This window comes from Sapajus apella, unplaced genomic scaffold, assembly GCF_009761245.1.
Source record: "Sapajus apella isolate SASKATOON/1434 unplaced genomic scaffold, GSC_monkey_1.0 scaffold2, whole genome shotgun sequence".
NCBI classification, from domain to species: Eukaryota; Metazoa; Chordata; class Mammalia; order Primates; family Cebidae; genus Sapajus; species Sapajus apella.
The window spans coordinates 27247281-27259731 of NW_022436942.1; the positions used below are offsets into that span (position 1 = coordinate 27247281).

At 53.1% G+C, this 12451-nt stretch overlaps 1 protein-coding gene across 12 annotated transcripts in view; it reads left to right on the plus strand.

Annotated features, from left to right (window-relative positions):
* KMT2D (lysine methyltransferase 2D) overlaps positions 1-12451 on the plus strand; it is a 42989-nt gene that overhangs the window by 27169 nt on the left and 3369 nt on the right. For 6 of the 12 annotated variants that reach the window (XM_032294668.1, XM_032294674.1, XM_032294679.1 and 3 more), the window contains exons 28-43: positions 1-67; positions 178-410; positions 512-3280; positions 3531-3671; positions 3795-3962; positions 4124-4283; positions 5053-5128; positions 5301-5476; positions 5579-5709; positions 6374-6506; positions 6585-6712; positions 7194-8334; positions 9879-10015; positions 10116-10246; positions 10717-10764; positions 11934-12219. In XM_032294668.1, the coding sequence (XP_032150559.1) occupies positions 1-67; positions 178-410; positions 512-3280; positions 3531-3671; positions 3795-3962; positions 4124-4283; positions 5053-5128; positions 5301-5476; positions 5579-5709; positions 6374-6506; positions 6585-6712; positions 7194-8334; positions 9879-10015; positions 10116-10246; positions 10717-10764; positions 11934-12219 (5925 nt within the window). The remainder of the gene's footprint in view (positions 68-177; positions 411-511; positions 3281-3530; positions 3672-3794; positions 3963-4123; positions 4284-5052; positions 5129-5300; positions 5477-5578; positions 5710-6373; positions 6507-6584; positions 6713-7193; positions 8335-9878; positions 10016-10115; positions 10247-10716; positions 10765-11933; positions 12220-12451) is intronic. The other 6 variants (XM_032294718.1, XM_032294697.1, XM_032294641.1 and 3 more) reach the window with 4 other exon arrangements.

The following is a 12451-nucleotide window of genomic DNA, read 5'->3' on the forward strand; positions in this document are numbered from 1 at the left end:
GAGCATAGTGCTGGTGATCCCTCCCAGCCTCGTCCCAACCCACCCACTTTTGCTCAGGGAGTTATCAGTGAGTATGGGGCATGGGAGCAAGGTGCAGGGAAGTGGTTTGGGACAGATAGAGGAAGAGGGATTGGGATTACCGTTTTGCAGGTCCTGACACCCAGCTGCCTTTCCTAGATGAAGCTGACCAGCGGCAGTATGAGGAGTGGCTGTTCCATACCCAGCAGCTCCTACAGATGCAGCTGAAGGTGCTAGAGGAGCAGATTGGTGTACACCGCAAGTCCAGGAAGGCTCTGTGTGCCAAGCAGCGCACTGCCAAAAAAGCTGGCCGTGAGTTCCCAGAAGCTGATGCTGAGAAGCTCAAGCTGGTTACAGAGCAGCAGAGCAAGATCCAGAAACAGCTGGATCAGGTGGGGAAAGCAAACTTCAGCCTAGCACCCAGAAGGCAGGGAAGAGGGATGGCATGGGGGGAGCATGCCTCAGCCTGACTTCTCTGACCCTCCCACATTAGGTCCGGAAACAGCAGAAGGAACACACTAATCTCATGGCAGAATATCGGAACAAGCAGCAGCAGCAACAGCAACAGCAGCAGCAGCAACAGCAACAACACTCAGCTGTGCTGGCTCTCAGCCCTTCCCAGAGTCCCCGGCTACTCACCAAGCTCCCTGGTCAGCTGCTCCCTGGCCATGGGCTGCAGCCACCACAGGGGCCTCCGGGTGGGCAAGCTGGAGGTCTTCGCCTGCCCCCTGGGGGTATGGCACTATCTGGACAGCCTGGTGGCCCCTTCCTTAACACAGCTCTGGCCCAACAGCAGCAACAACAACATTCTGGTGGGGCTGGATCCCTGGCTGGCCCCTCAGGAGGCTTCTTCCCTGGCAACCTTGCTCTTCGAGGCCTCGGACCTGATTCAAGGCTTTTACAGGAAAGGCAGCTGCAGCTGCAGCAACAACGCATGCAGCTGGCCCAGAAACTGCAGCAGCAGCAACAGCAGCAGCAGCAGCAGCAGCAGCACCACCTCCTAGGACAGGTGGCAATCCAGCAGCAACAGCAGCAGGGTCCTGGAGTACAGACAAACCAGGCTCTGGGTCCCAAGCCCCAGGGGCTTCTGCCTCCCAGCAGCCACCAAGGTCTCCTGGTCCAACAGCTGTCCCCTCAACCACCCCAGGGGCCCCAGGGCATACTAGGCCCTGCCCAAGTGGCCGTGTTGCAGCAGCAACACCCTGGAGCTTTGGGCCCCCAGGGCCCTCACAGACAGGTGCTTATGACCCAGTCCCGGGTGCTCAGTTCCCCCCAGCTGGCACAGCAGGGTCAGGGGCTTATGGGACACAGGCTGGTCACAGCCCAGCAGCAGCAACAACAGCACCAACAGCAAGGGTCCATGGCAGGGCTTTCCCATCTTCAGCAGGGTCTAATGTCACACAGTGGGCAGCCCAAACTGAGCACTCAGCCCATGGGCTCTTTACAGCAGCTTCAGCAGCAGCAGCAGCAGCAGCAGCTGCAACAGCAACAGCAACTTCAGCAGCAACAGCAGCAGCAGCAACAGCAGCAGCAGCTTCAACAGCAGCAGCAGCAGCTGCAACAGCAACAGCTACAGCAGAAGCAGCAGCTACAGAAGCAGCAGCTACAGCAGCAGCAGTTTCAACAGCAGCAGCAGCAGCAGCAACAACAGCAGATGGGCCTTTTAAACCAGAGTCGAACTTTACTGTCTCCTCAGCAACAACAGCAGCAGCAGGTGGCACTTGGCCCTGGCATGCCAGTAAAGCCTCTTCAACACTTTTCGAGCCCTGGAGCCCTGGGCCCAACCCTCCTCTTGACGGGCAAGGAACAAAACACCGTAGAAACTGCTGTTTCTTCAGAGGTCACTGAGGGGCCCTCTACACATCAGCGAGGGCAGTTAGCAATAGGAACTACCCCTGAGTCAATGGCCACTGAACCAGGAGAGGTAAAGCCCTCACTCTCCGGGGACTCACAACTCCTCCTTGTCCAACCCCAGGCCCAGCCTCAGCCCAACTCTTTGCAGCTGCAGCCACCACTGAGGCTTCCAGGACAACAGCAGCAGCAAGTTAGTCTGCTCCACACAGCAGGTGGAGGAAGCCATGGGCAGCTGGGCAGTGGATCATCTTCTGAAGCCTCATCTATGCCCCACCTGCTGGCTCAGCCTTCTGTTTCCTTAGGGGAGCAGGCTGGGCCCATGACTCAGAACCTTCTGGGCCCCCAACAGCCCATGCTAGAACGGCCCATGCAAAATAATACAGGACCACAACCTCCCAAACCAGGACCTGTCCTCCAGGCTGGGCAGGGTCTGCCTGGGGTTGGAGCCATGCCTACAGTGGGTCAGCTTCGAGCACAGCTCCAAGGAGTCCTGGCCAAAAACCCACAGCTGCGGCACTTAAGTCCTCAGCAGCAGCAACAGCTACAGGCACTCCTCATGCAGCGGCAGCTGCAGCAGAGTCAGGCAGTACGCCAGACCCCACCCTACCAGGAGCCTGGGACCCAGGCCTCTCCCCTCCAGGGCCTCCTGGGCTGTCAACCCCAACCTGGGGGCTTCCCTGGATCTCAGACAGGCCCCCTCCCGGAGCTGGGGGCAGGGCCTCGACCTCAGGGCCCACCCCGGCTCCCTGCCCCACCAGGAGCCTTATCTACAGGGCCAGTCCTTGGCCCTGTCCATCCCACACCTCCACCATCCAGCCCTCAAGAGCCAAAGAGACCTTCACAATTACCTTCCCCCAGCTCCCAGCTTCCCACTGAGGCCCAGCTCCCTCCCAATCATCCAGGGACCCCCAAAGCCCAGGGGCCAACCTTGGAGCTGCCTCCTGGGAGGGTCTCACCTGCTGCTGCCCAGCTTACAGATACCTTGTTTGGCAAGGGTCTGGGACCTTGGGATCCCCCAGACAACCTAGCAGAAGGTCAGAAGTCAGAACAGAGCAGCCTGGTACCGGAGCATCTGGACCAGGTGAATGGACAGGTAGTGCCTGAGGCACCGCAACTCAGCATCAAGCAAGAGCCTCGGGAAGAGTCATGTGCCCTGGGAACCCAGTCAGTGAAGAGGGAGGCCAATGGGGAGCCCATAGGGGCACCAGGTACCAGCAACCACCTCCTGCTGGCAGGCCCTCGCTCAGAAGCTGGGCATCTGCTCTTGCAGAAGCTACTCCGAGCAAAGAATGTGCAACTCAGCACTGGGCGGGGGTCCGAGGGGCTGCGAGCTGAGATCAACGGGCACATTGACAGCAAGCTGGCTGGGCTGGAGCAGAAACTACAGGGTACCCCCAGCAACAAGGAGGTGAGTACTCTGGCTAGAGTGGAGTAGGTAGAGTGGGGCCTAGAGTCAGTGGGGCATAAAGAATGAGCAAGTCTGTGTCAGACAGAGATGAGGGCTCTGAGGAGGAGGGTAGCAGTCTTCACTGGGCTTATTTGGCTTAGGATGCAGCAGCAAGGAATGAGGGGCATACAGAATGAGCAAGTCTGTGTCAGACAGAGATGAGGGCTCTGAGGAGGAGGGTAGCAGTCTTCACTGGGCTTATTTGGCTTAGGATGCAGCAGCAAGGAAGCCTTTGACACCGAAGCCCAAGCGGGTACAGAAGGCAAGCGACAGGTTGGTGAGCTCCCGAAAGAAGCTGCGGAAGGAGGACGGGGTCAGGGCCAGCGAGGCCTTGCTGAAACAGCTGAAACAGGTGACCCCCAGGAGCCAGTCCCCTGGTCCCATCCCAGGATAGGGGGCATCCTGTCCCCCAGCTGTGGAATGACAGAGCTGCAAACGCTGTAGGTTTTCAACTTTGTCATCTTGCCCCTTGTAGGAGCTGTCTCTGCTGCCCCTAATGGAGCCTGCTATCACCGCCAATTTTAACCTCTTCGCTCCCTTTGGCAGTGGCTGTCCAGTCAATGGGCAGAGCCAGCTAAAGGGGGCCTTTGGAAGTGGGGCACTGCCCACTGGCCCTGACTACTATTCCCAGCTGCTTACCAAGGTCAGAAAAATGGCAACATTTTTTGGGAATAGTGAAGTTCTTGGGAAGGTGAGGGTGGGAATGGAAAACTTGAGGAAATTGCTGATACAGAGTGGGACCAGGAGATTATATCAGTCTCCCTATGCCATCTTGCACACAACACCCCACCCCCCACCCCCCAGAATAACCTGAGTAATCCGCCGACACCACCCTCGTCGCTGCCCCCCACCCCACCCCCATCGGTGCAGCAGAAGATGGTGAATGGCGTCACCCCATCTGAAGAGCTGGGGGAGCACCCCAAGGATCCTGCCTCTGCCCGGGATACTGAAGGGGCACTGAGGGGTAAGTCAAGAGCAGACACCACCCCTGGTGCAGTTTGGTGGCTGGAGTCCAAGCCAGTTAGTGTCTGTACAGTTTAGAAATGAGTGGGTTGCGTGCTGTCCAGTGTGTTTACATGACAGGGCACCTGAGGTAGGAAGGGCCTCTTCAGGACTGATTTCTTAGAGGCCAGAATAGATATTTGGAATCTAGAGCAAAGGCAATAGGGGAGGTGGGTGGCAAGGAGCATCTTTATGAAGCTTTGTGTAGAAGGAACAGTCTTAGTGAGTATGGGTCTAGACTCTGATCTGGATTAGAATTCTGGTTGCTGCATTTATTCAACTGTGTTACTGTATCCAAGTAACTTGATTGACTTGTGTGAGCCTCAGTTTCCTCACTGTAAAATGGATATTATAGTACTCACCTAATGGAGTTGTTAAATGACTTAACAAAGAGTGTATCTAAAGCCAACTGCCACCGGGCATGGTAGCTTATGCTTGTAATCCCAACACTTTGGGAGGCCAAGATAAAGGACTGCCTGAGGCCAGGAGTTCAAGACCAGCCTGGGCAATATAACAAGACCCCATCTCTACAAAAAAATAATAAAGCCAGTGCCTGGCATGCAGGGCAGACTCAATAAATATAGCTTATCTGCCCCAAACTGGTAGGTGGGAGGACAGTTAAATCATGATAGATGAGATCTCATGCTAATTAGGCCTAAAATATTGGGGAGAAGGTACCATCAGCTCTGGCCACCCTCACCTGACTTTTCTTTTCCCTACCCACCCCTCAGATACTACAGAGGTGAAGAGTCTAGACCTACTGGCTGCCTTGCCTACACCCCCTCACAATCAGACTGAGGATGTCAGGTAGAGGTGGGGCCGGAAATGGGGATGAGGAACAAGGGTGGGGGACAGGTTGCCTCATATTTCCGTTGGCCAGTGGCAGATTTCAAGTAAGGTGAAGACATCTGTTTATCTCTAGGTTTGGGAGGGGGAGTCTGCAGGGCTGTAACAACAAATGTCTACTTTTGGTGTACAGGATGGAGAGTGATGAGGATAGCGATTCTCCTGACAGCATTGTGCCAGCTTCATCCCCTGAGAGCATTCTGGGGGAGGAGGCCCCTCGTTTCCCTCATCTGGGCTCAGGCCGGTGGGAGCAAGAGGACCGGGCTCTCTCCCCTGTCATCCCCCTCATTCCTCGGGCCAGCATCCCAGGTACATACTATTCTGGATGTGGGCCAGGCCCAGTTTACCTGGGTTGTCCAAAGCTGGGGGAGAGGCAGCCAAGTGTTACACAAATCCCTCTTTCTCATTCAGTCTTCCCAGATACCAAACCTTATGGGGCTCTCGACCTGGAGGTCCCTGGAAAGCTGCCTGCCACGACTTGGGAAAAGGGCAAAGGAAGTGAGGTGTCAGTCATGCTCACAGTCTCTGCTGCTGCAGCCAAGGTGTGTCCCAGGGGTACCTCAAGGCTGAGGGGAACCTGATCAGAGGGCAGTCCCTGGAATTTGTCTGGATAAGAAAGAATGTAGTTGTTCAAAAACACATACTGGGTACCTATTGTATGTGAAAGCCTGGACTAGAGGCTATGGGATTCGCGTAAATGAAGCGTGGTTCCTGCCCTCAAGGGGCTGATAGTCCCATGGTAAAGACAGACAAGTCAACAACTAAGGAGCACATGCGTGTGGAATGCCACAGATACTACATGACAGCGTTGCCGCAGTCACATTTGGTGGGACTCTGTCAGCTGTTTTGAAAATATTAATGGGCTTTTGTGGTCAAAGTAAGTTGGAAAACCCAGTTAAAACGACAATATGGGTTTCAGGTCCTTTAATTTGCTAACGTGTATCATGAGCCCCCAAGTCATGGATAGAACATGCATCATTTCCTAAACATAGTTGACGTAGTTCCCTTTTCGTGGAGCTCCCATCAGTGTCCACAGCAGCTTGAGAAAGGCTGCTGTGAGGGAAGTGTGGTAAAAGAGCTGGGTGACGCAGGATAGAACTCCTCCCCTGGGAAGTGGGTTCTAGGTGTCCTTGTCCCCACCCAGCTGGTTGTAGAGCTCACCTCAGACACTTGGCTGACATGTCTCTCCCATCCCTTCCCTGGCAGAACCTGAATGGTGTGATGGTGGCAGTGGCAGAGCTGCTAAGCATGAAGATCCCTAATTCCTATGAGGTGCTGTTCCCAGAGAGCCCTGCCCGGGCAGGCACTGAGCCTAAGAAAGGGGAAGCTGAAGGTCCTGGTGAGTGTGGCAGGGAAGCCCTTTGGTACCTGAGAGGAATGATTCTGGTGGGAGGCTCTGATCCACTCCTTTCTGCAGGTGGGAAGGAAAAGAGTCTGGGAGGCAAGAGCCCAGACACTGGCCCTGATTGGCTGAAGCAGTTTGATGCAGTGTTGCCTGGCTATACCCTCAAGAGCCAACTAGACATCTTGAGCCTTTTCAAACAGGTAGGTCTGGGGGAGAAAAAGGGGTGCGTGTTAGAAAAAAGGGGCTGCCGGCCAGGTGTGGTGGCTCATGTTTGTAATCCTAGTGCTTTGGGAGGCAAGGTGGCTGAATCACTTGAGGCCAGGAGTTTGAGAACAGCCTGGCCAACGTGGTAAAACCCTGTCTCTACTAAATAAAGAAAAAAGCAAAAAATAGCTAGGTGTGATGGTGCATGCCTGTAATCCCAGCTACTCAAAAGGCTGAGGCACAAGAATCCCTTGAACCCAGGAGGCGGAGGTTGCAGTGAGCCAGATTGCACCACTGGATCCAGCCTGGGGAACAGAGCAAGACTCTGTCTCCAAAAAGAAAAAAGAAAAAGAAAAAAGGCGCTGTGTAGAGCAAAGAATGTGGAGGCCTTTTGGGAGGGTGAGATATGGGTGAGGGGAAGAAGGGAGCTAGTTAGATGAGGAGCTGGCACTAACGATACAGGGCACCCTCCTACAGGAGAGCCCCGCCCCAGAGCCACCCACTCAGCACAGCTATACCTACAATGTCTCCAATCTGGATGTGCGACAGCTCTCGGCCCCACCTCCTGAAGAACCCTCCCCACCCCCTTCCCCCTTGGCACCCTCTCCTGCCAGTCCCCCTGCTGAACCCTTGGTTGAACTTCCCACTGAACCCTTGGCTGAGCCACCCGTCCCCTCACCTCTGCCACTGGCCTCATCCCCTGAATCAGCCCGGCCCAAGCCCCGTGCCCGGCCCCCTGAAGAAGGTGAAGATTCCCATCCCCCTCACCTCAAGAAATGGAAAGGGGTGCGCTGGAAGCGGCTGCGGCTGCTGCTGACCATCCAGAAGGGCAATGTGCGGCAGGAGGATGAGCGGGAAGTGGCAGAGTTTATGGAGCAGCTCGGCACAGCCTTGAGACCTGACAAGGTACCTCGAGACATGCGTCGCTGCTGTTTCTGTCATGAGGAGGGTGACGGGGCCACTGATGGGCCTGCCCGCCTGCTGAACCTGGACCTGGACCTTTGGGTGCACCTCAACTGTGCCCTTTGGTCCACGGAGGTGTATGAGACCCAGGGCGGGGCACTGATGAATGTGGAGGTCGCCCTGCACCGAGGACTGCTAACCAAGTGCTCCCTGTGCCAGCGAACTGGTGCCACCAGCAGCTGCAATCGCATGCGTTGCCCCAATGTCTACCATTTTGCTTGTGCCATCCGTGCCAAGTGCATGTTCTTCAAGGACAAGACCATGCTGTGTCCAATGCATAAGATCAAGGGGCCCTGTGAGCAAGAGCTGAGCTCTTTTGCTGTCTTCCGACGGGTCTACATTGAGCGGGACGAGGTGAAGCAAATTGCCAGCATCATTCAGCGGGGAGAACGGCTGCACATGTTCCGTGTGGGAGGCCTTGTGTTCCACGCCATTGGACAGCTGCTCCCTCACCAGATGGCTGACTTTCATAGTGCCACTGCCCTTTATCCCGTTGGCTACGAGGCCACACGCATCTATTGGAGCCTCCGCACCAACAACCGTCGCTGTTGCTATCGCTGTTCTATTGGTGAGAACAACGGGCGGCCGGAGTTTGTAATCAAAGTCATCGAGCAGGGCCTGGAGGACCTGGTCTTCACTGACGCCTCTCCCCAGGGTGAGCACTGGGCCCTTGAAATGGATAATATGGAAGGGGGAATGTTTCTCCCAGGGTCACTGTTCCAGTGTCCATAAGAGGACCTATAGCCTCTTTGTGAGCCATCCTCCTTCCCCCAACTCAGGCAGGCAGGAGGTCTCTTGAAAATTCCCAGTGAAAGTGTTTCAACCTCTCTGTCACCCTAAATTCCCTTGTAGTTGAAAATATTTTGCTTGTCTAATCTCACATATTCTACTTCCCTTTTCTGTCCTCAATGGAAAGAAAGGAAACAGTTCTGAGACTATGATCCACTTGACCCAACCTAATCCTAACTGAGTTCCTTGTGGTGGTTTTTCCCTGGACAAAATCAAAATTATTTTGAGGCCTGGCGCAGTGGCTCACGCCTGTAATCTTAGCACTTTGGGAGGCCACGGTGGGCAGATTGCCTGAGCTCAGGCGTTTGAGACCAGCCTAGGCAACATGGTGAAACCCTGTCTCTACTAAAATACAAAAAAAATTAGCTGGTCGTGGCAACATGTGCCTATAGTCCTAGCTACTTGGGAGGCTGAGGCAGAATCACTTGAACTGGGGAGGTGGAGATTGCAGTGAGCCAAGATCGCTCCACTGCACTCCAGCCTGGGCAACAGAGTGAGACTCCATCTCCAAAAAAAACAAAAACAAAAAACAATTATTTTGATTTTAGTTTTAGTGTTAATGATAAAATAACAGTAAGAGCAGGTCCCTTTTTTTGAGTGTGTACTATGTGCCACAAACTAAGCTAAGTGATTTGTATCGTTTATTTTGTTCCTACAACCCTATGAGATAAGTATTATACTACGATTATGGCCAGTTTATACATAAAAAAACTGAGTCTTAGATTTAAGTACAGTCATATTGCTTAATGACAGGGATACATTCTGAGAAATGCATTGTTAGGCGATTTTGTCATTGTGCGAACTTCATAGAGTGTACTTACACAAACCTAGATGGTGTAGCATACTACACACCTAGGCTCTGTGGTATAGCCCATTGCTCCTAGGCTACAAATCTGTACAGCATGTAACTGTACTGAATACTGTAGGCAGTTGTAACATATGGTAAGTATGTGCATCTAAACATAGAAAAGATACAGTAAAAATACAGTATTATAATCTTACCAGACCACTGTTGTATATATGATCCCTCACTGAATGAAATGTTGTTAAGCTGCACATGACTATATTTGGCTCCAGGTCCCATGGCCAGTACCAGAACCTGAACCCAAGTTTTTCCAACTCCAAAGTATGCCTGCTCTTTCACTAGGGACCTTCCATAGCCTATGATGGGTTGCCTGGGTCTTGAGTTTGTGTCTCAAGGCTCTGTGATGACTCCCTAGAGTTGGAAGCCTCCTGCTTAAGAGATAGTGGGACTAGGAGGCCAAGAGAGGATCCAGAAGATCCACACACCTTCATGACAGGGAGGCATGAAGGCCACAGAAAACAACTGCAGTTCTAGATTGGGCTTAGGGACTGGAGGTCAGTAAGGAGAAGTTGCCTCTGAGGGCTGCTCTCTTCCTTGTTTCTTAGCCGTGTGGAATCGCATCATTGAGCCTGTGGCTGCCATGAGAAAAGAGGCTGACATGCTGCGACTCTTCCCTGAGTATCTGAAGGGCGAGGAGCTCTTTGGGCTGACGGTGCATGCCGTGCTTCGCATAGCTGAATCAGTAAGAAGGGGCCGGGGGCTGGGGGGCTCAGTGGGCACTGAGAACGTTGGCCTAACCCCAAAAGACCTCAGGCTAAGGTGAGTACGATCTGTGCCCACAGCTGCCCGGGGTGGAGAGCTGTCAAAATTATTTATTCCGCTATGGGCGCCACCCCCTGATGGAGCTGCCACTCATGATCAACCCCACTGGCTGTGCCCGATCAGAGCCTAAAATCCTCACACACTACAAACGGTGAGCTTGTGATGCTGGAGCCAAGGGATATGGGTGTGGGTATTGATAGGGATCCTCTGGTCCCATTATGAGGGTTTAGGATGCAAATCAGAGTTCTCATGGAGAAACTGGGGAATCACTCTTAGACCTCCTAATCAGAGGGCACACAGTTATTAGTAGGGTATCCTTTTCCTCCTCTCCCAACCTGCTCAGCTGCACTTGGGATATAGGACAGAATGATCTTGGGCACCTTGGGGAGGTAATGGGTAAACAGTGGTGACATTTTATGAAATATATAAGGGACCTGGTCACCTCGTTCCTATTTTACTTCCAGGGTAGGGCCTGTGATTCTCCCAAACCTCAGATACCCCATGAGTGCTAGGGTCACCTTCCCTTCCCCATGAATGTTGGTGTCAAAAATAAATAGAGATATAATAGAAAAATAATAAAACCTTACATTTGTATAGCACTTTATACTTTTTTTTTCAAAGCGTTTTCACATCCATTATCTCATTTGATCCTCACAACAACCTTATGAGGTAGGTAGGGCAGGTGGTATGACCCCCATTTTACAGCTGAGAAAACTGAAACCCAGAAAGATTGAGTGACTAGGCAAATGTCACACAGCTGGGACCAGACCCTTACCTCTTCACTGTGGGGCCTTGTTCTTTCTGTGTACCAGGGATCTTGGTCCCTGGGTAGAGGGAGGCAGAATCTGTGGTAGCAGGGCTTTCTTGAAAGCCTTTGATGGCTCCTAGGCTGTCGTAGATTGTCAGACTATCACTAGTCAGCCTTGTCCTTGATGCCCTGCAATGGTGGTTTTCAAACTGTGTGTGCATGTGTTCCCAAAAGTCCTGGAACACATAAACTGATGGGTAGAACTTGGCCTTCCCATGCATAGCTCTCCTTTTCCCAAATTGGATTAAACTAGAAGAGCTCCATTGTCATCTAGTGTACGTATTGGCGTTCCAATCAACATTTTGTTAAAGAAAAAAGTAAAGATTTCTGCTAAATAAAAAAAGAACCAGAAACATTTGAAAACCACTTCTCTGGGATGGTCAAGAATTTGGCTGGTGCCCTAGGGTGGTAAAAGGCATCCTGCCAGGCAGCAGTCATTCCCCTGCACTGAGCCATCTGCACAGAGCCCATGTTATGTCAGAGAAGGGGACAGTCTGAAGAAAGGATACCACCTTTTAGGCTGTGAGTTTACAGCCAGTTTTAATTCAAATCTAGCCCAGCATGGTACAACTCCCATTTTCAGGGCTTCCAATAATGTGTAGGAGGAAGGATTCAGACTTTCAAGCAAACCATCAGCTTAAATTCTAGGCCAAGGGCTGCCTGGGGAAGACCTCCCAGAGGAGCATGGCCTTGAGAATGGTTTGGCAGGAGAGTGGTAGGAAGTGGGAGATGGGAGAGCAGGCTCAGTGTAGGGGAATTGGTGCCCTCCGCTTCCTCCACTCCCTACCCCTCACACTGGGCTCTCTGTGCCACCCAGGATGTCAGAAGAGTCCCTGTAGCTAGTTGCTTCCTCACCAGAGCTGAGACCCAGTTGCCTCTACTTCTTTCCCAAGGCAGCACTTCCAGTGCTTGCCAGCGGCACATGCCCCTAACCCGTGTGTTGCACAACCCAGGAGGAGGTGGAGGAAGTGGGTGGTGTGTGCTTGGTCTGAAGGAGAGCTGTCTTGTCATGGATTGTATCACCTACCAGGCCCCATACCCTGAACAGCACCAGCATGTCTAAGGCATATCAGAGCACCTTCACAGGCGAGACCAACACCCCGTACAGCAAGCAGTTTGTGCACTCCAAGTCATCTCAGTACCGGCGGCTGCGAACCGAATGGAAGAACAACGTGTACCTGGCTCGCTCTCGTATCCAGGGCCTGGGGCTCTATGCAGCCAAGGACCTAGAAAAGCACACAATGGTTATCGAGTACATTGGCACCATCATTCGGAACGAGGTGGCCAACCGGCGGGAGAAAATCTATGAGGAGCAGGTATGAACTGGCAGAGGGGCCATTGTGTATAGCCTGCACTCAACCAAGGAGCAAGGGGCAGGATTGGTCCCAGGAGAGCAGGAGGAAGGCTGTGGTGGGGAGAAGGGAAAGGCAGGAGAAATGAAGAACATGCAAGAGAAGCCCACTGCCTGAGTCTCCCACCTGATCCCACAGCCACCGCTGCCACCCTCTGATGCTCTTGTCCCTTCTTCTGCAACCTCTGCCTTTCTAG